The sequence below is a fragment of the Trichechus manatus genome, unplaced genomic scaffold, assembly GCF_000243295.1.
Source record: "Trichechus manatus latirostris isolate Lorelei unplaced genomic scaffold, TriManLat1.0 scaffold00093, whole genome shotgun sequence".
NCBI lineage: Eukaryota > Metazoa > Chordata > Mammalia > Sirenia > Trichechidae > Trichechus > Trichechus manatus.
This window is the reverse complement of record NW_004444029.1, coordinates 1,030,854-1,054,224: the sequence shown is the minus strand read 5'-3', so window position 1 is coordinate 1,054,224 and position 23,371 is coordinate 1,030,854. Positions and strand designations below refer to the sequence as shown.

Genomic DNA, 23,371 nt, shown 5'->3' with positions numbered 1-23,371 from the left:
GTGTGTGTGTGTGTGTGTGTGTGAGCGCGTGCGCGCACAGCTGAGGGTCAATACTGCCCTGTAAACTGAGAGCACCAAAGGGGAAAGAAACGGACATGAGAGGATCCTAAAGGAAATCCATGTGGCATTTTCTGTCTCAGAGGTGGGTGCGGAGATTGAATCAAGCAGATTTTACTCCATTACTAGGAGCTAAGATCTTGATCTGGCAGGAAGTGCAGAGAAGCTGGAGAACAATTTATAAGAGTCTTCATTCACCCCTTCCAAACTGTTTTCAAATAACTCCAGCAGGAGTACGGGGACTTCCATTTCCCGGACTGGAATCTCAGCCACCACCGAGGAAAAAAGATACCCAGAAACCAGGGTCCAAAGAGTGACGCGCACACGCGCGCGCGCGCGCACAGACACACACACACACACACACACACACACACACAGGGAAGGTCTGACTCCAAGGAAGGATAAGAACTTTCTTCTAAACGTGTCTCTTGTTTTTCTCCTGCAGCTTGATCACTACCCTCGCGAGAGTTACCATCTGCCAAGTTCGTCTGACACCCTGTTCAATTCCCCCAAGTCGCTCTTTCTAGGAAGAGTTATAGGTAAGAATTTGGTTCTTGAAGTATGAATGTATGTTAAGCATGCATTATGTGTAAGAATAACGGGGGGCATGAATTTCAGTTTGGAATTTCTGGGTCAATGTCTTCCGTTGGGATGGTCAAGAACACATTCTGGGTACAAGACAGGCTCTGCTTTTTCTCAGTGACACAAGACGCGCGTTACTAAATCATCTTTTGGGTGAATCGCTTGGTTAACACCTGAAAGGTGCCAGTTCGCCTGTGGGAAGCGTTGCCAGGATGATTGCCACGCTGGTCAGTGATGGCAAACAGCCAACATTACTGGGCGCCTGAGATGGACCGGGGAACAAGAGACCCCAGTTATCTGCTCCCAGCTTCACTTTGTACTTCTGGTTCATTGGGCTATTAAAGACATCCACCCGCTGACAGTATTCAAATTAACTTTCTCTTTGTCTAAGCACATAAACTTGATTCTCTCTTCCTCTCAGTGTCAAGAGAGCTACCTGATAGTATCTGCTCATTAGAAGGCCAGTGGGAATTAGGGCATCCGACACAGCTCCCTCCCCACAGTGTGAATGTAGACATCACCATGCCTGTCTCACTCCTGGAGGTGAAGGTTGTCTAGATGAAAATGCGGATGTGATCCGTTAAGTACTTTTACGTGTTTACTAAGGCAACACAAATGTCTTTTCCTCTGAGAACGTGTACGAGAACCCAAAACGGAAAGCGTAGGATGGAGGGTGACACGGGGCTGAGAAGGCATCACTGTCTGGTGACAATAAAGGTCGAAAGACAAGGGGCCAGGTGGTGAGGAGTGGAGAATGAGAGACCCGGGAAAAATAGCAACAATACCCACCTACTAAAGGCCAGCCCCCACCTGAAGCACTTTAGATACATTAACTCATTTAATCTTAGTAGCAATTCCACGAGGTGATGAGATTATTATCTCCATTTCACAGATGAGAAAACAGAGGCAGTGAGAGGGTAAATAACTCACCCAAGGTCACCAACTAATAAGTAGGAGAATCAAAATACCTCGGTCCCTGCTCCTAACCGCTGTGCCATAATCCCTGTGACGGATGAGTTTGAACTGAACAGAGAAAGGCAGAAGAGGCAGGTTTGGGCAACAGATAGAAGTAAGGGCTGAGGTGAACCAAGGGAGAGATAAGGCCTACATCCCACGCCAGAGAGTGCCCATGAGCAGAAAGCATTCCTGGACTTGGAACCAAGAACACACCTGCCATATTGGTGAGCAAGGAATCGAGAAGACACAGGCAGGTGGAGTTGTAACTGAGACCCCCAGAGGAGAGACCACCCCTTCAGTAAATACGACATCAGGGAGTGCTGATAGCTTCATCCGCCTGTGGAACTGGACAGAGAATGAGGGCTGAAATGCACTGACCACGCGCTTTGTTTTAGGGGGCAGTGAAGGATCAGTGGTGGAACTCTCACCTTCCGTGCAGGAGACTTGGGTTCAATTCCTGGCCAATGCACCTCGTGCACAGCCACCACCGGTCTGGCAGTGTGTGTGTGTGTGTGTGTGTGTTGCTATGACGCTGAAGAGGTTTCAGTGGAGCTTCCAGGCTAAGACTAGGAAGAAAGGCCTGGCAGTCAACTTGTGAAAATCATCCAGTGGAAACCCTATGGATCACAATGGGCTGATCTGTAACCGACTGTAGGGATGGCACAAGACCGGACAGCATCTCGTTGCGTTGTGCACGGGTCGCTGTGAGTCAGGGCCCCACTAGACAGCAGCTGATGACAACACCTTATGATGACCATTTCACTTGCATAGATTTAACTGAATGCCCCAACAGTCCGATGTCACAGTACCTGTGATTATCATCCCATTTTGCAGATGAGGAAGTTGAAGCTGAGGAGGTTAATTTGCCAAAGGTCACTCAGATAGCACTGGTAAAGCAGAGCTGGGAAGCTAGTTCTCTCTGACGAGCAGCCAGTCTTGGGTAGACCAGAAGAACTTGCTGTTAGGTCTCGCTCCAGAGGAAGGGCTGTCACTGAAAGTGGAGCGATGCTGTTAGTTAGCACCGGGAAGCGGCTGCTTGGTGGAGGGAGCCTTGGCCCTCACCAGGCATCCATCCTGAGACACTGGTGAGAGCCACGTGCTGCCGTATGCATCCCCACCGTTCAGCCAAGTGTAACCGGAAATGTTCAGTCGGGGCTGTAATGACAAACTCTACACAGTGATACTGTCACTCCTGAAGTAACGTCAACCCTGAGCAGATCAGAAGTGATGGACGCCATTACTTCAGGACACGCTCAGCGTCCAGTCTTGACGGGAGTGCTGGGTGACTTCCAGGTCCCCTCACCCTAAGTACACTCTCTGGTTCATGGGATCAACTTCACGCCTCAGCAAAATTGCAATGTCCACGTGACCTGGACCTTCCAGGCCGTGAATAAACAATCAGCACAGCAAAGCCAATGTCCTCTGAGGCTGAAACCCTCCATGCCGCACGTGGGTGCCAAGCTGCCAGGGGAGCGTGCGCCTCAGTCGTACGAGTGTCACGGCCTGAGTTTGCTGTGCACATGAACCGCCCGGCTGTGAGGCGGTGTGCTGTGTGAAGAATGAGCGGGCTGCGCCCCTGCTGGGCTCCTGGCCACACTCCTCTCACCCCCTCTACACGCCAGCTCCCACAGACCAGGTTAGCATCTCAGAGTTTGTCTGTACCCTCGACGCCTTGCAAGGAGCAACTGCCCAGTAAGTACTTGTTGAATTAATAAATAGTAACGGGGGAGAAACGAAAGGAATACCACTGCAGACGTATACTGCAGAGAGGGAGGGCGTGGGTGATGACGCTCACCTAATCAATAAAATCGGCAGAGAGGGAGGGCGTGGGTGATGACGCTCACCTAATCAATAAAATCGGCAGAGAGGTGTGCCGCAGGGAGTTCACCAGTCCTCACGACCTCACCCCTGGGTTTTCTAAAATCAGTAACTGCGGGGTGGGAAGAGACAGGCTATGGAATCAGGCAGAGCTGGACGCACAGGAACCAGGTTCACGTTGAAATCATGGGCACCCCGCTTTAACCTCCCAGATCCTGTGGTCTCTCAGCTGTAAAATGGGGAAAGTAAACACCTACCTCTCCAGGGTTAGCTCCCTGAGGGTGGCATTTTTGACCTTTTTTCTTCTAACGAATCTATTTGCAGCTGCCAGATCCCTGCGGGCACACCTGTCACACTCAGTGAACAAGGGCTCCGTTATTGCCGAGCTCACAGCCTCTTTGGAAGTACCCAGCACAAGGCCTGCGCATAAATACTGAGAGTAAAGATCAGTTTGGAAGGCGAGCGGGCACTGCCCCACTCACGTTAGCTTTTGTTCCTGTGGGCTACCGTCACATCCATTCCAGCTCATGATGACCCCACGTGTTACAGAGCAGAACTGCTCCATAGGGTTTTCTTGGCTGTAATCTTTTTTTTTTTTCCTAAATTGTATTTATTTTGTTGTTGTTGTTGAGAATATACACAGCAAAACATACACCAATTCAACGGTGTCTGCACATACAATTTAGTGACACTGATTACGTTCTCCAAGTTGTGCAACCATTCTCACCCCCTTTTTCTGAGTTGTTCCTCCCCATGAACGTAAACTCACTGCCCCCTAAGGTTCCTGTCTAATCTGTCAAGTTACTGTTTTTGCTGAACCTGGGAGGGTGGGTCCTTGTCCAGCGTGCTCAGATTGCCAATTATCTGGACACCGGCCTTTGAGAAAGTAACTTTATTGCAATGCTCAGAGCAAGGAGCCGAGAGGAAGTTCCTCAGATCCGACTCCCCAAACTACAGGGACGCAGGGCTTATATGTGATTTGTTTGCAAGATGGCAGCCGTGCAGACATACTGGGGAGGGAAAATTCTAGAAGGCGACGAGGAAATGTGAGGTGACGTGGTTCTTGTCAGACCTCTTGCTTCGGAATGCTGTCCGGGTGCTGATTTTCCTTCTGGTTCATTCCACCTGTTGCTGGGTCCTTTGTTGAGGTCAATTAGTGGTCACAGCTAGCCCTTCTGCACATGGGGGGCGGACCAACTCTGGCTTGAGCTAATTTAAGGACTAATAGAAATTTACTGGCATTTGTAGGGTGCGGTTACCCTGTTGTCAATTTGATCCCATGTAGATAGTTCTTAAAATAGCGTAATGCTCAAGGGAGACTTTTTTTTACTAGTTAAGCTAAACTATTGTTTGATTTTAAGAAGACTTCAGAGGATGTTTTTGGTTTAAAGATTATCTCAGGGCATTAGTTTAAAGGGTTCATCCACATGGCTTCAAAAAGTCTGGAGTCCATGAGAATTTGAAACTGTTCTGCATTTTCCTCCTTTTGATCAGGATTCTTCTATAGAATCTTTGATCAAAATGTTCAGTAATGGTGCTTGACTGTAATCTTAACGGAAGCGGATCTCTAGGACTTTCTTTTAAAGAGCTGCTGGGTGGGTTCAAACTGCCAACCTTTATGTTAACACTCAAGCACAAACCATTTGTACCACCAGGGACTTTTAAGTACCTTCTCTAATACTCATAACACCCGCTCCAAGATCTCTATTACCCTCATTGTATATAAGAGGGAACCAAAGACAGAGAGGTTAAGGTATGTGCTTAAACCAGGGTTTGACATCTCTGGGTTGGATCATTGTTCTGGGGGTGTCCTATCAGTGTAGACATCCCTGGTTTTACTCACTAGCTGCGAGGACCATCCACAGTGTGACAACCGACAATGTCTGCAGACATTGCCCAATGTCCCCCATGGGGGAGGGGTAAAATCATCCCCACTGAGAACCACTGGCTTGAAGTCACCAAGCTAGTAGGTGTTGGGGCTGGGATTCGAAACGCTCACGTGTGACACCAAACCCCAGCTCTGCTTCCTGGTGGCACCTACATCTTTTAGAACGGTGAGAAAGCAAGGAAGGCGCGTGATGTTCTGAAGGTAAAATTCTGTTCCTGAGATAAAAGGGGCCACAGTAAAGGCCAGACAAGACGCAGGGTGGCTGAAGAGACGTCGGAACAGACCATCAATTGCTCATACGCAAGTTCAACTTGAAACTGAAGAAAATTAGAACGAGTCCATGTGAGCCAAAGTATGACCTGGAGTATATCCGACCTGAATTTAGAGACCTTCTCAAGAATAGATTTGATGCATCGAACACTAATGACTGAAGACCAGACAAGTTGTGGAATGATATCACGGACATCATACATGAAGAAAGCAAGAGGTCATTAAAAAGACAGGAAAAAAAGAAAAGACCAAAATGGATGTCAGAAGAGACTCTGAAAGTTGCTCTTTGAATGTCAAGTACCTAAAACGAACAAAAGAAATGATGAAATAAAAGAGCTGAACAGGAGATTTCATAGGGTGACTCGAGAAGACAAAGTATGATAACGACATGTGCAAAGACCTGGAGTTAGAAAACCAAACGAGAAGAACACACTCAGCATTTCTCCAGCTGGAAGAACTGAAGAAAAACTTCAAGCCTCGAGTTGCAATAGTGAAGGATTCTATATGCAAAATACTGAATGACACAGGAAGAATCAAAAGAAGATGGAAGGAATACACAGAGTCACTGTTCCAAAAAGAATTGGTCGACATTTAATCATTTCAGGAGGCAGCATATGATCAAGAACTGATGGTATTGAAGGAAGAAGTCCAAGCTGCACTGAAGGCGTTGGCAAAAAACAAGGCTCCAGGAACTGACGGAATACCAATTGCAATGTTTCAACAAACAGATGCACTGCTGGAAGTGCTCTTTCATCTGTGCCAAGAAATTTGGAAGACAGCTACCTGGCCAGCTGACTAGAAGAGATCCATATTTATGCCCGTTCCAAAGAAAGGTGATCCAAAGAATTCAGAAATTATGGAGTAATGTCATTAATATCACACGCAAGTAAAATTTTGCTGAAGATCCTCCAAAATCAGTTGCAGCAGTATATCAACAGGAAACTGGCAGAAATTCAGGCCGGATTCAGAAGAGGACGTGGAACCAGGGATATCATTGCTGATGTCAGATGGATCTTGGCTAAAAGCAGAGAATACCAGAAAGATGTTTACCTGTGTTTTATTGACTATGCAAAGGCATTCAAGTGTGTGGATCATAACAAATTATGGATAACATTGGGAAAAATGGGGTTTCCAGAACACTTAATTGTGCTTATGAGGAACCTGCACATAGATCAAGAGGCAGTCGTTCGAACAGAACAAGGGAATATTGCATGGTTTAAAGTGAGGAAATTGTGTGTCAGGGTTGTATCCTTTCACCATACTTATTCAGTCTATGTGCTGAGCAAATAATCTGAGAAGCTGGCCTATATGAAGAAGAATGGGGCATCAGGATTGAAGGAAGACTCATTAACAACCTGCAATATGCAGATGATACAACCTTGCTTGTGGAAAGCAAAGAGAATTTGAAGCACTTACTGATGAAGCTCAAAGACCACAGCCTTCAGTATGGATTACAACTCAACATGAAGAAAACAAATATTCTCACAACTGGACCAATAAGCAACATCATGATAAATGGAGAAAAGATTGAAGGTGTCAAGGATTTCATTTTACTTGGATCCACATTCAACACTCATGGAAGCAGCAGCCAAGAAATCAAATGACGCATTGCATTGGGCAAATCTACTGCAAAAGACCTATTTAAAGTGTTAAAAAGCAACGATGTCACCTTGAAGACTGAGGTGTGCCTGACCCAAGCCATGGTGTTTTCAATTGCCTCATATGCATGTGAAAGCTGGGTAATGAGTAAGAAAGACCAAAGAAGAATTGACACCTTTGAATTATGCTACTGGCAAAGAATATTGAATATACCCTGGAGTGCCAAAAAAAGGAACAAATCTATCTTGGAAAAAATACAGCCAGAATTCTCGTTAGAAGTGAGGATGGTGGGACTTCATGTCACATAGTTTGACAAGTTATCAGGAGGGACCAGTCCCGGGAGAAGGACATCATGCTTGGTAAAGAAGAGGACCAGCAAAAAAGAGGAAGACCCTCAGTGAGATGGACTGACACAGTGGCTGCAGCAATGGGCTCAAGCATAACAATGATTGTGAGTATAACGCAGGACCTGGCAGTGTTTCGTTCCGTTGTACATAGGGTCGCTATGAGTCAGAACCGACTCGACCGCATCTAACAACGACAACAGTATATACATGCGTCACTGGTTTTGCTTCTCTAGAGGACCCAGCCTAAGACAAGGGGAGAAACAGAAATTGAAGTCTGAGGTGGGTCTTGTGTTTGTTCTTGTCTCCTCCAACGTTTCTCAGTGCCTTGGACAAAGACGCAAGTAGCATGTTTATCATATTGCAAATGACACAAAGCAGAGAGGGGTGGTTTTATATGCTTGTAATAAAGAACAGTTCAGAAGCATCTTGGCGGGCGAGAAAGATGGGATAAAAATAATGAGACGAAATATAATAGAGATCTACAGTCATGCACTTAGGCAAAAAACACAACAAGCAAGCCCATAAGAGCAAGATGAGAGACCCAGGGGGCTGTCTGGATGGGAGTTTGATACAAGCCCGCATTGTGTGGTGACTGATTTTTAAGTGAATACAATTGTTATGCGTTGTTTTGTATCCCCCCAAAATATATGTAGTCCTAACCCCCATACCTGTGAATGTGAGCTTGTTTGGAAGTAGGGTCTTTGGAGATGTCAGCAATTAACATGAGGTCACACTGGAGCAGGGTGGGGCCTGATCCCACCTGTGTGGTGTCTTGTAAAAGAGGAGAAGAGACAGAGAGATGGACAGAGGGAAGACGCCATGTGAACAGCACCGAGCTACGTTAACGGGAGACTGGTATCTGGAACATGGAGTAGAGTTAGGCTGGGCTGGGACGCCATGGCCCGTCCTAGGAACCCCCCACCTCTGTGGCTGCCCTAACAGAATACCACAACCTGGGTGGCTTAGAAGAACAGAAATTTATCATCTCACAGTTCTGGAGGCTGGAAGTCCAGGGTGTTGGCCAGGCCGTGCTCTCTCCAAAGGCTCTAGGAGAGGATCCTTCCTTGTCTCTCAGCTTCTGGTGGCCCCAGGCATTCCTTGGCTTGTAGCAGCATCTTTACATGGCCGTCTTCCTTCTGTCTGTCCCCCTGCGTTCCTCCTCTGTTATAAGGACACCACTCAGATCGGATTAGGACCCACCCCACTACAGTGTGACCCCGTGTTAACCAAGAGCATTTTCAAACAAGGTCACATTCACAGGTCCAGGGGTTATGACTTCAGCATATCTTTTTGGGGCAACACCATCCAATCCATAACACTGGGCAAAATATACAAGGGGTCCCCCTGTATTATTTCTTACAACCACATGTGATGCTACAATTACCTCAATAAAAATTGCAGTTAAAAAAAAGTACTGCCAGTGAAAGAAGATGTAGTCCACACTGTTCTGTGGGGTCATTTATTCATGGGAGGGGGCTATTCAGTGACTGTCTCCCAGGGCCTGTGCCCCAGCACCGCAGCTGTGTCATAGAGAAGGAAGGGGAGGGTCATTCCGCAGTTGAGTTCACCCTCCCTCGTCCACTCTTCTCTTCCCTGCCTCGGCCAGTAGACATCAGTGCATACACAGGAAGTAGACATCTATTTACAGCTTGGAGTTGTGCTGTTCTGGTAGTCATTACTGAAGGGAATGAGGAATAGAAGGCATTTCTGTAAGTGGAGACAGAGAAGCTGTGATGGATTCAGTTGAGGGTGAGTCCCCGCCGGCAGCCAATCTCCTAGTGATTAATCTCTAATTGATAAATGAGCAAATGGCAAATAGTGAATTGAAGTTTCTGGTTAGTTGCCCTGGGTTTTGTTATAATGATGAAAGAGGTAGTAAAATACTGATGAGAATGGTTATTTCAGGGATAGGAGAGAAAGAATATTGAAACTGAAGAGAAGCAATCAGACTCGATTTTTCACATCCTAAAGAAAGTGTAAGATGGTCTGAATGTCCCAAAACTTCTCAAGGCTAAAGGAAAACTTCTAGTTAGAATCCATCCTGTGAGTTATGGTTCCTTAGACGGTGGGTCTCTCGCCCTTTTTTAATTGTACTAGGAATTTATGGGGTTTTTTCTTATTACCGTCATAGACTCTTAGCAGGCCCCAAGGCGCGTTCAGTGTCCTTGCCTATACATCCCACAACCAACATCACCACGGTCTGCGCTTGTCGTCCAAGGGTGTCTTTAACAAGGACGATGCATAATCACAGCATCACTGTCTCCAAGCACACTCTCAACATCTAGAGAAAACAGCTGCAAAAGCAAATCTTTCAGAGACGTTTAGGCTGGAGACTACGGAGAGTGGGGGTTAAGAGCGGGCTCTGGCTTCAGGGCCCCGATTCCAGCTGTGCCCTCTGCTGAGGGCAGGTTTCTTCCATGTCTGAGTGTCACTGTCCCTAACAATCATCAAACCAATATCGTAAGAGCTGTGGTGAAGCTTGAAAAGTGTAAACCAAAAGACCTGTTGCAATCAAGTTGATTCCGACTCATAGTGACCCTATAGGATAGAGCAGAATTGCCCCATAGGGTTTCCAAGGAGCGGCCGGTGGATTTGAACTGTCAGCCTTTTGGTGAGCAGCCATAGCTCTTAATCGCTTGGATACCAGGGCTCCAAAAATTTGCTGTTGTTGTTTGGTGCTGTCAGGTTGATTTCGACTCGCAGATACGCAAATGCATAGAGACAAAAGCTTGTTAGTGGCTCCCAGGGACTGGGAGGGCGAAATGGGGGTTATCACTTAACGGGTATGCATTTCTGTTTGGGGTGATGGTTTCACAACATGGGGAATGTAATTAATGTAATTAATGTACACTTAAAAATGTCTGCCAAAATGGCAGGTTTTTGTTATATATATTCTACCACAATAACATTTTTGAATGTTTTTTATAATTTTGTCTTGAGTATAAAGCACTCTGCACAGTGCCTGGCACAGAGAAGATGCTCAGTACCTCATAAGCACTGTCATTACATCTAGTGTTTGACTTTCAACCTGTAAAAACAATTCAGGGAGGGCTGACACCAGTACCAAGTCACTCAGAAAAATACTCAATAAACAAGGAAAACCTTGGGCAACTTCCAAATGGGAAAAAAAAATCAACACCATAATCTCTCTGCCTCGTTTCCCAAAATTAAATAATTTTTCATAAACAAAACCAAAAAGCATAGTTTGTTAAAATGTAATGATGAACAGCGGTTCTGTTTTCATGCAGTGTTTTTAGCATTTGGTTCACCAAGGTTTTCAAAAGCAGAGGACCTCACTTCTGTTCCCGATTTCCCCTCACCTCCTGTCCTTGACCCGCAGCCTGAGGCTGGATCCCCAACTGTTTCTAAGTAGACAGAAATTTACAAAGCCAAGACTGTACATATTATCACAGTCTGTAGTAGTCACAGAAATTTTTTTAACTTCTTATATACATTATTATTGTTTTCCTTTTTTGTTGTGTGTGTGTGTATATATATACACACAAATATATGTACCGAAAAAACTGAACAAAACCATTTGCCACTGAGTTGATTCCGACTCGTAGTGACCCTACAGGACAGAGTAGAACAGCCCCATAGGGTTTCCAAGGAGCAGCTGGTGGGTTTGAACTGCTGGCCTTTTGGTGAGCAGCCAAGCTCTTAACCACTGTGCCACCAGGGCTCCCTATACTTATATATATATATATATGTATGTATGTGTGTATGTATATAACACGTTTGCCCACTCAACGCCTTTCACATGTGCAGTTTAATGACATCAGCGACATTAATCACGTTGTGCGATCATCACCAATAATTGTTACCAAGTTTTCCATCCCCATAAAACTCATGACTTCCCAAACAATGACTCCCTCTCAGCCCCTCCCTCCTGCCGCTGGTAACCACCAGTGAATTTTGGTCTCTATACATTATTTTTTAATTTCTATATTAACCTCCTGTGGCTGCTGTAACAAAGTACCACAAAGTGGGTGACTTAAAACAACAGAAATTTATTCTCACGGTTCTGGAGGCTGGGAGTCTGAGATCAAGGTATCAGCAGGACTGTGCTCTCTCCGGGGACTCTAGGGGAGGATCCTCCCTCGTCCTTCACACCTTCTGGTAGCCCCAGACGTTCTTTGTCTGTGGCCACATCACTCCAACCTCTCTGCCTGCATTGTCATATGGCCGTCTTCCCTCTGTCTGCCTCTCTGTCTCTTTTATAAAAACACCACTCAGATGCGATTAGGACCCACCCCACTCCAGTACGACCTCATGTTAGCCTAGCTTATAACATCTGCAAAGACCCTGTTTCCAAGCAAGGTCACACTCACAGCATGACCTCATGTTAGCCTAACTTACAACATCTGCAAAGACCCTGTTTCCAAGCAAGGTCACGCTCACAGGTACCAGGGTTAGGACTCCAACATGTCTTCTGGGGGACACAGCTCAGCCCACAGCAGCCCCTATCACATAAAGGTAGTGACCCATTATGTACGTGTACATTTGCAGTTAGAAGTCCATCCACAGCCGTGATCACACATCACACCTGTGGAGGTAAGTGCAGAGTCTTGTTGCCCAGGAGATGAAGTAACAGGTACGATACGACCCTCCTCCTGAGCTCAGAGACTAGGCACCCCTCACAACCCCAGTCCAGGATCCAGGGAAGGAGGACAGGGCAGGGCTTGGGGAAAGGAGCCTGGGCTACAGAGACCCTTCCTGCCATCTTGCTAATGGATTAGAGTCTAACTTAGGGCCCTGGAGGTCAGTATGTTGGATTGGAAGACATCAGATCCCCTCATTCCAGCCCTGTGGCCATGTGGAAAAGACAGCGCAAAGGGGACAGAAGGTGGTCGGCCAGGAGCTGAGCCTGGAGTCCTCTCCAGCCTGTGGAGGGTTTTAGGAGACCTCACAGCAGACCTGTGACCACATGAAGGAAGGATGGAGCAGCGCAGAAAAGTAAGCACCGGCTTGGGAGAGTTATTCATCTCATAAAAATCCACTGAGTGTGAATAAGCCCCTATAAAAGGCTGTCTGTGCTTACAGCGGATCTTTCTCGTGAGAGCTTGTCCCCTGGCGGCAAGCAGGGCGGGTTCAGAAGGTGACACTCCTTGCCTGGAGATAAGGTAGACACTGCCATCTAAGCAAGATGGTTCTCTGCTTTCAAATGTAGCTGTTAACAGTGTTACCATGTGGGAGATACATATGCACCAAACGTTTGCCACTCAGCGTTCTTCACATGCACAATTGAGTAACGTTAATTGTATCCATCATGCTGTGCAACCGTCACCATTATCTGTCTCCAAGTTTTTCCACTGTCTTTACCACAATAAAAACAAACAAACAATAACGTGTGGGGAGATGGGGTATAGGAGCTCTTTAGAGTCTTTGGAGGAGCCCTGGTGGTGCAGTGGTTAAGCGCTCAGCAGCCAACTAAAAGGTCGGCAGTTCAAACCCACCAGCCATTCTGCAGGAGAAAGATGTGGCACTCTGCTTCCATAAAGATTATAGCCTTGGAAACCCTCCAGGGCAGTTCTCCTCTGTCCTAAAGGGTCACTATGAGCCGGAATCGACTTGACAGCAACGGGTTTGGTTTTGGTTTTTGTATTCTTTGAGCCCAATTTTCTGTAAACTTAAGCCACCACCACCACCATCAATTACGATCAGGTTGACTCTGACTCATGGTAACCCCATGTGTGTCAGAGTAGAACTCAATAAGGTTTTCGATGGCTGGTTTTTTGGAAGTAGATCGCCAGGCCTTTCTTTCGAGGCACTTCTGGGTGGATTTGAACCTCCAACCCTTTTAATTAGCAGCCGAGTGCACTAATTTGTTTTTACCATCCAGGAACTTCATAAACCTAGAACTGCTCTAAAAAGTAAAGTCTATCAATTAAAAATAATAATAAAATGTACTTAGCTAAGGAAACTAATCTGCTAAAAGAAACTTAAAAATAATTTTTAATTCATAAATCACAATGCTTCTCCCAGGTAGATACACTCTCCAGCTATGATTCCATCTTTCTTGTCCATGAGCAGTTAGCATTCAAAACAGGAACCCTGAGGATACAAGACAGACATCAGTACAATCAGGGGTTAACCTCACTTCGTTGTCCGTTGTCAGTGGTGTCAGCCTCATTTGACAGACCTGCCTCAGTCCACCTCGCATGAGCGGGCAGGTAGATGGGGAGTAGGGATGCTGGACGCTGATTAAGTGGGAGGTGGTTTCCTGACTTCTTCCATGACCTCTCCTCCTCCCTTCCTAGTCAGGACCTCCTTACATCCCTTTCCATAGGTGAGGAGGGGGCACAGGGGCTTAAGGTGTCCTTCACAGTCAGACAGTGTGGGTTGTGGAGCCAGGACACTAGGCTGGCCCTTCTGCCTCTCTGGCTGTGTGTTGTCTGAGTGGTTTATGGAAGAGGAAAGATCTTGGGAGTTAGACGTAGTGTGTTTATCTGACACTTCAAAAGGAGTCATGTTGGTCTCCGATAACCTTCTACTCTCCCCACTGCCTTCCCTCCATCTCACCCTTTGATCCTAAAGCGTCCCCTATCAGCTTTGAACCTGTCTGAGGTCTCCAATCCATGTAGAAGCCTGTGTGTCAGTCATGGTTCTCCAGAGAGACAGAACCAATAGGATGTGGAGATGGTAGCTGATGGATCAACAGAGTGATAGATTGATCAATAGATGGATAGATGGAGGATGGATGGAAGGATAGGTAGAGAGTTAGATAAATAAAGAGAAAGAGATTTAGATATGATGATGGATGGATGGATGGATGGAGAGAGAGATACAAGATATGTATTGATAGACGATAGATTTTAACGGATTGGCTCACGTGATTATGGGGGCGGACAAGTCTGAAATCCGTAGGGCAGGGGGCAAATTGGAAACTCCAGCAGGATTTCTCTGTACAGTCTTGAGGCAGATTCCTTCTCCTCTAGGAAACCTCAGTTTTGCTCTTAAGGACTTCAAGTGATGGATGAGGCCCACTCGCATTATGGAGGGTGATCTACTTAGAGTCAGCTGATTGTAGATATTAACCTCGTCTACAAAACACCTTCCCAGCAAGACCTGGATGAATGTTTGATTGAATAATTGTGAATGATAGTCTAGCCAAGACGACATATAAAATGAACCATTACAGGATTCTACCATGAAGTTTGGGCAAGAAATTCAACCTCTGGTATTAAATCACTGTGGATAGAATCCGGGGATTCCTTCCCCAACCATGATCCATGGACCTTGGGGCAGCCCCCTGCTCATACACTCTGCACCTCCCTCCCCGCCTCAAACACCTCCCTCCTCTCCCCAAGTACCTCCCCTCCTTTATCCAAGCAGTTCCCACACCTGAGCCTCCTCCCTCCCTGACTGCTCCCACTCAGACCCACTGATGATGACTGGATTGTTCGTTGCCCTGGGCACGTAGTAGGCACCCAATCAGCACTCGTTGCACACACTGTGGGATGGCCAGGCAGGAAGAGGAGGTGGACTTCGAGACACTTTGAGGACTCGGGGGGTGGCATCTGCCTCTGGTCGCCTGGAGAGCTGAGCAGCTGACTCAGCATCCCACGGGGCGCATGAGCCTCAGTGACTGGCAAAGTTGCAACTTAAATTTCTGCCGAGTAAGGTCATAAATATTAATCTGAGAATTTATGAGTGAGAATGGCGCCTTCTCTTTTCACATCCCAGACCCAAGAACAGAAATACTTGCCATCACATCTGGAGTACAATATCAATATGTTATCAGACACTGTGAATAAGAAGGGCACATTTTCCATGAAGTGTCTTTCTTGTTTGCCTTAAAACACTGGATGGAAAATGACCTTTCAGAGAGCTGGGACAAACCCAAGCGCCACTGAATTGGAAACCAGTCTAATGGCTACAACAGCTCACCCCCAGATTAATTATGGATGCCGTCCATTTCCAGATTACATTAGGAGGAAGTGTGTCACAGCTGTGATCAATGATGGAATGTGAGTCTCAGCTGCATCCTTTCAAAACAAATAGGTTGAGGTTTGGAGAAAATCTGAGATCACTTTTGGTTGAGGAAAGAAATCTGTTTAGCTCACTCTTTGGTGTCGCATCTTGCCTCCCCCCCCCCCCGCCCCCGCCCCGATGCATTCAAAGTACAGAAGGAAAGTCATGGAATATCTGATGCTTGACTCCATGCCTTTGTTCCAACCAAAGTTTAAAATAAAAAAGAGAGGAAAGTAGACTCAAAGAAAGAAGTTGGGTGGTGAGTAAATAAGTTGTCCCAGAACCAAGAGAAGAGGTCGTTTTTTTTTAATATTTTTGTCATCACTCTGGAAAAAATTGTCCAGAGCTGCTGATGATTCACATTAACACTCCTTTTTTATTTAGCTTTTTTTTTTTTTAATCAAAGCAATGCGTCCACCTTGTTGAAAGTGTCAAATAGTTCTGTAGGGCTTATTAGGAAAAAACAACCACCAAAGTTTCAGATTCTTTGTTGTTTCTCTGCTATTTGTCTCCAAACCTGTAAAGACGTTCATGCTGCTACTCCAGGGGCCACCAAACCTTTCCCGTAAAGGGCCAGACAGTAACTATTTTGGACTTTGCAGGCCACGTGGTCTCTGTTACTCAAGTCTGCTGTTGCAGCATGAAAGCAGCCATGTTGTTCTCATTAGATGCCGTCAAGTTGGTTCCGACTCATAGAGACCTTATGTACAACAGAACGAAACACTGCCCCGTCCTGCACTGTCCTCACAATCACTGCTGTGTTTGAGCCCGTCGTTGCAGCCATTCGTCACTCCATCTCGTTGAGAGACTTCCTCACCTTTGCTGACCCTCTACGAAACATGATGTCCTTCTCCAGGGACTGGTCCCTTCTGATGACATGTCCAAAGTACGAGAAACAAAGTCTTACCCACCTCGCTTCTAAGGAGCATTCTGGTTGTACTTCTTCCAAAACAGACCTGTTCATTCTTCTAGCAGTCCATGGTATATTCAATATTCTTCGCCAACACCATAATTAAAAGGTGTCAGTTCTTCCTTTGTCTTCCTTATTCTTTGTATAGCTTTTGCGTGCGTATGAGGCAATTAAAAATACCGTGGCTTGGGTCAGGCGCACCTTAGTCCTCAAAGTGACATCTTTGCTTTTTAACACTTTAAAGAGATCTTTTGCAGCAAATTTCCCCAGTGCAGTGCGTCTTTTGATTTCTTGACTGCTGCTTCCATGTGTGTTGATTGTGATCCAAGTAAAATGATATCCCTGACAACTTCAATCTCTTCTCTGTTTATCATGATGTTGCTTATTGGTCCAGCCGTAGACGATTTATAAATAATGGCCGTGGCTGTGTTCCAATAACACTTTATTGACAAAAAAGATGACCAGCCCATGGACCATAGTTTGCTGACCCCGGTCCTACTCCTTGAATTTCCGTTTTCAGTTGGTCATCGTCAACTGAGTTCTTACTTGGAAGATGAAGATTAGGCTCTTTCAGCTGCCCTCCCCAACTGCCCCTGCTCCTGACTTCAGCCTCCCTTCCAGCAGAATCGTTAATACCTGTGGTTAGCTCACTAAGCTGTGTTGGCATGACAATGACTGCGTGCATGCTGTTCATACATTAACCACGTGACATAATTACTTTTGCTTTCTTGCACAACTTTTTACTTTCCTTAGAGGCAATATTTATCTTACTTTTCTGTTTGCTTAATTACCATAAACTGATTACTAATTCAAACTCAAATTCTTACCCAACTTTTAAAATCTTCTCTTGATAGGTTTTCATACACATAAGGTAGTGTCCCAGTTTCATTTTGTTAGCGATGTCTACCCTGGAGCATTCTGGCTTGATCTGACCTGGACCAAGGGACCCCTGTCATCCATGCATCTCCCTTCTCCCCCATCACCAAGAGTCACTCTGCCCCTAGAGCCTGCTGGAGCCCCTCCTACCTAAGTCCCATGACCTCCTCTTCTTGGTCTGTTCTCTTTTCTGATGGATCTTTCTGTAGCTTCCTGCATGGGAGCTAAATGTTCTGAAACATTGCAAGTCTGAAAATGTCATTATTCCACCTCACACTTTTGGATGGTTAGACAGAGCGTACAGTTCTTGGTTGGAAATTATTTCTCTATGGAATTTTTCAGTTGTCAACAGTGTTGCTCCCTGAAAGTTTAATGCCATCCTGATTATTGGTTCTTTGTTCGAATACAGTGTTTTTCTCTCTGTGGGCTCTTAGGTTTCATTCTTCTCCTCATTTTCTGAAATCTCTTGAATACTCTGGTGTAGGTCTACTCTGACCCTTTGTACTGGGTACTTGTGGGTGTATCAAGGTGGAAAGCTGTTTCCTTCAGTTCTGGGGCATTTCCTTGAATTGATTTTTTGGGGGGGTGGGACAATTTCCTCTCTTTCATTTTCTCTTCTATCTTTCTGGAATTTATATCATTCAGATGTCAGACCCCATGGACTGACCCTCTAGTATTTGTATCTTTTCTCTCATGTGTTCAATTTCTTTGTCTGTTGATTCCTTAATTTCTGAGAAATGTTCTCAACTTTACATTTTGAAAGGTTTCATTGAATTTTTAACTTCTTTTATTGTGTCCTTAAATTGCAAGAGCTCCGTTTTTTTTGTTTGTTTGTTTGTTTTTTGTTGTTGTTCTTTCATTGTTCCTTTTTTATACCTTCTGTTCTTGTTTCATGGAAGTCATGTGTTATCTCTTGGAGGATGTCAATCACAGTTTTCTTCCAAGCCTTCTTCTCCTTACTCAGCCTCTCTTTCCTTTGGTAGCTTTCTTATGTTTGCTGGTTTGTTTTTCTTTGACCTTGTCTTATGTTTGTGATATTGCCTCAAAGATCCGGTGGCCCTTCTGCTAGCACACATATCTAAGAGTGAGGCACCAAGAATGCTTCTGGAGATCCTGTGCACACAAATGGGGCTTGTCCTCTGGGCTTTGCTGGCTGAAGTGTCCCATTCAGGACCCCTGATGTCAATGTGACAGAGTCTTTGACTCTGAGTTTGATCAAAAGTCCCAGAAGAATCGTCCACTCTTGCCTGGAGGGTTGGTGTTCTGGCTTTAAATTGGAAATTTGTTTTATTTGCCCTGAAACCTTCAGTTGAGATGAAAATGTTGCTGATTTCCCTTGTTATAGACAGAATAGTAGCAGAAATAAACAATCAGAAAATTCATGGGTTACACCTTTTTGATATTTTAAACATATCGATAGTGTTTCTAGCGTAACTAAGAATGTCTTGATAAAAGACCATTCACGGAATTAAACAAATGAAGCTGTATTTGTTTTTTATAAATGTGCTTGGGTTTTATAAGTTCTGCTTTGCCTACCACCCAACCAAACTCGGTACAGACCCTTACATGTAAAAACTGTTATAAAGACCAAACTATTCTTAAACAACGTACATCTTCTGAAAGTAGCATCTCTGCCAGAGCAGATTCATGTTGATTATTTGTACTTTCATTTAACAAACTGTGCTGAGGGCCTGCCTCTTGCCAGACATCGTACTTGTTGTTCTCTTTGAGCATCCTCCTTAGAGCAATAATGTGGCAGAAGCCAGTCCTGAGGCTTGCGGCACTCAGGAATAAGGAAGAGGATGATGATGAGGTAGATCCCCTGGGGCTGGAAACAGGAGGCCTGGGTTGGAGTCAGAGCAAGTCCAGCAGGAAGGAAAACCCCTATTGCCTGAGTCATCATGGGTACCAGACTCTAGGATGGAACCAAACATCTGTGTGGTATTTCATAGCCCAGGCAATAGGAGTGTGAGAATTTTGGGAGTAGAAAATCAGGCAGATACAGGTAGCACCCACCAAGTCCTATTTACTCCTGTTTTATGCAGAGTTTTAATAGAAACCATCATCTGGTGTCTTAGCCCTTGTACATCCAACGCAAGTTAGACATGTTGCCCAGTCCTATACCACCTTCATGATCATTGATATACTCGAGTCCATTGTTGCAGCCACTGTGTATCTTGAGTGCATTCCAACCTATGGGGCTCATCTCCCAGTACTACGTCATACAATGTTCTATTATGATCCATAGGGCTTTCATTGGCTAATTTTTGAAAGTAGATTGCCAGGTCTTTCTTCCTAGTCCTTCCTAGTCTGGAAGCTCTGGTGAAATCTGTCCACCATGAGTGACCCTATTGGTATTTGAAATATCGGTGGCATAGCTTCCAGTATCACAGCAACATGCAGGCCACCACAGCATGACAAACAGACGGATGGGTGGAATGTTAGAGGCAGACACACTACAGCAATCAGAACTGGCGGCAAGATGCTTATCATCAAGAGGGGAGACAAACAGTAAGATACAAGAAGTCCACCAAAAACCCATTGCCATCGAGTCGATTCTGATTCATAGCGACCCTGTAGGACAGAGTAGAACTGCCGCACAGGGTTTCCAAGGAGCGGCTGGTGGATTCAAACTGCTGATCTTTTGGTTAGCAGACAACCTCTTAACCACTACACCACCAGGCTCCAAGAAATCAACACTCCTAGTAATCTCACTCCACAGAGGGACAGAGAACCTCGCTGCCTCGGGGGTGCCCGTGTGCACATTATTAAAGCGTTGTCAGCAAAAGATGATTGCTACTCACTCTTTGAGACAGCAAGCAAAGAACCAAACAAAAAAAAAAAAAAAAACAAACCTGTTGCCCTTGAGTCAATTCTGACTCACAGTGACCCTGTAGGACAGAGTAGAACTGCCCCATAGGGTTTCCAAGGCTGTAATCTTTACAGAAGCAGACTGTCACTTTTTTCTCCCATGGAGTGGCTGATAGATTCGAACCACCATCCAGGCGGTTAACCGCTGTGCCATCAGGGCTCCTTAACAAACAAAGAGTGGGTGGCTTTTTGCACCCAGAGTAAGTTTGGTGCTAAAACGTTCCCTTTCATTTATCTGGAATGGCCCTGCCTCACTTGGTAGACCTACATTCTTTCTGAAGCCACGATGGGGTTATTAAAGGGTACCACAGATGGCAGAGGGGTTTACATAAATATTTATGCCTTTCCCTGCATGAGTAGCAATTTAAAAATCATGGCATCGTCCTTCTGATGATGGGTGCATCGGAATAAAAAGTTGGTCTTACTAAGGGCACCTCTAGTCCTGTTACTGATCCCGATGTTGAAGCCACGGGAGACTATGAAGAGGAAACCAGGAAACCTGGACCACCTGGGCTTCGTATGCGTTTGCGTCAACAGTAGAGAAAGTCTTGGCTACCAGAGCACATCTCTTAAGTTCACCTTCATCCGCGGTGACAGCAGGGGATGCCTTTCGTCGGAGTCCCATCCGGACCCCTCAGCTGTGGGAGTGCAGTTCTGGGATGTGGCCAAGATGGTGAGGGTCTGCCTCCCGTGTGAGCCAGCCCTGAGAGCTGGAGTAATCGTTACTCACAGTGGAAGGCACCTGGGCTGGCCGGCTCACGTCCCACACCCTTCAAACTGTCGCAAAGATCGGCCCCTCCTGCGACGCCCAGCTGCCAGCTCCCCTGATGCTTCCTCCCATTCTCGTTCCTTATCGCAAGCGTGTTCACACCCTTCCATGGGGATGTGATGGGTGTTAATCAACAGAGCCCAAGTGTGAGCGCGTGACAGTCCTCCCATACATCTAGTAACAGGCACGAACACGTGGCCAGGGAAATCCACTGTGTGGAGGCGTCAGAAAACAAGGAAGCAAGGAGAGACAGTCTGGTTATGTTTGGTGACTCTGAAAGGGCCAGAGCTGTCCTAGACCTCAGGACCCAGCAGACCCCCACCCACCAGGGAGTGTTCACACGGGGCTGTTTTTAAACAAAGCAGACGGCATTGCATGGACATGTGGGGAGACTGTTAACCTTTGTTAACGGGATCTGCAGGCTGAATGAGTAATTACGCATTGCTTCCCGTTAGGAGTTACCAACTCATCAAGATTCTGATCCCACTCTGAGTCTGAATCTGCACGTGAGAAGAGGGATTTGTCATGAGAGGAGAAGGGAAGAGGGACTGTCGCCCTTTCTCTGGGGCAGAATGGTGGTCAGGAAGGAACAGATCAAAGGGGTAAAGCCTCCCTCTGTTAGCGCAGCCGACCGGTTCTGGCCGATGTGTTCCAGGTTATCAGTAATCCAAAGGCTAATAAGGAACCACAGCCTCTTCTGGAGAGTCTGTCTTAACAGCTTCCTGATAAGGTGCTGCTTCCTATTGCATTATACGCTACTCCTGGGGAATGTGTTATCTGAGATGCTATCTAGACTGTTTGTCAGTGAAAGGAGAGATTGACAGATTGGCTGTTGACATAGGTAAGAAAGCATATTGATTAGGATAGCTTTGTATTTAATAACACGCAAGACAGTGAGTCGGGGGAGATGGGCTTTGTGGTGGAGGACCACTTTCTCCGTGGTTCCCATAAAGACTCGTGCACATTTAATTCTGTTGAAACAGATCATGACTATAGTCCCATCCGCCACCAGCCGGTCAGTTTGTCATTCTGTGGTGGCTTGCATGCATTCTGAGTGCCTTCCAGCCTGGTGAAATCACGTGTGTGAGAAAGGGTTACCTTTGTCCTGGTGAAATCGTGACCAGCGAAAGGCGAGACGAGCCCACAGACCGCGTGGAAACCACGGCAATGACTGTAGTTGTTTTTGACCCGCACAAGTGTCAGGCATCGCTAAGTGCACGTGAACTTGTGCCGTGTGGTTTTGTATATTCTGCCCCCTGTTTCATCCTGCGGGGACAGGACACTCACAGTCAGAGGGCATGTCGACTGGGAGTCGGCTGTACAGAAGGAAAGGATCAATTGCTTGGCCAGGCGGGAGCACTGGCTGATCCCGAAAAAGGGCTCAGTCTCAGTTTTGTGAAACCTTGATCCGGTGTGAGGCCCTCCTGAACCCCTCCACGCTCACACTCTCTGATGCTGTGTTGTAAGCGGAGCTTGACAAATGTGGCGGTGTCCCCTGGACGCTAAACGAACAAATGCTCCCTGCCGAACAGGAAATGTCCCCCACTGTTGTCCATCAGACATGAAGTAGGCCCTCCGGGGACAGAAGAGCAACACTGTCCATGTCCGGGTTTAAAATTAGACCGGGTCCCTGTCCATCTGCCTCCTGGGCCATCTGTCCTTCTGTGAATGATGACGCTCCACTACAGGGGCGGGCAGGTGGAGGTGGGGCTGTTAGTCAGGATAGTTGTTTTACTGCGAATCTGCAGAAAAAGAACTGAGCCTCAGCCAGCTGTGACATGGGGCACAGAGCATCCTAAGGGCACCTCTGAAAGTGGTGTGTTGTGATTACAGAAAAGCGAAGAGATCATATTGGTGACTGAGGCGCACCTGACCCAAGCATTTGTGTTGTGTGTGTGTGCACGTACGTGTGTGCATTTATGCTGCTTGCATGTGTGTGCACGTGTGTGCATGCAGTTGTGTTCCGTGTGTGTATGTGCCTATTTAGCATTTATGCTGAACTTTAGGTACGAAGTTGATGCTACTTGTAACAAAGTATCACAAACTGTAGCTTCAAACAACAGAAATGTATCCTCTAACAGTTTTGGAGGCCAGAGTCTGAAATGAAGGTGTGGGCAGGGCCACGCTCTCTCTGAAGGCTCCAGGGTGGACTCCACTCCAGACTTCTCTCTCAGCCTCTGATTCGGCTGGCGATCCTCGGCGTTCCTTGGCTTGTGACGGCATCACTCCAATCTCTGCCTCCGTGTTCCCTCTGCGCGTCTCTGTGTCTGACGGCATCAGGACCCACCCTACTCTAGTACCACCCCACCTTAACTGATAACATCTTCAAAGTCTCTATTTCTAAATAAGGTCGCCCAAGACAGTGTGTGCGTCCTCCACGTCCCCCCGTCTGTGACGATGGCGGGACATCAGACGTGGACACGGGGACAGTGTGTGCGTCCTCCACGTCCCCC

The 23,371-nt window shown here is 46.3% G+C and overlaps 1 protein-coding gene across 1 annotated transcript in view; it reads left to right on the top strand.

Annotated features, from left to right (window-relative positions):
• CNTNAP2 (contactin associated protein 2) overlaps positions 1-23,371 on the top strand; it is a 1,280,693-nt gene that overhangs the window by 1,193,336 nt on the left and 63,986 nt on the right. The window contains exon 20 of the mRNA XM_023736915.1: positions 503-596. Coding sequence (XP_023592683.1) covers positions 503-596 — 94 coding nt within the window. The remainder of the gene's footprint in view (positions 1-502; positions 597-23,371) is intronic.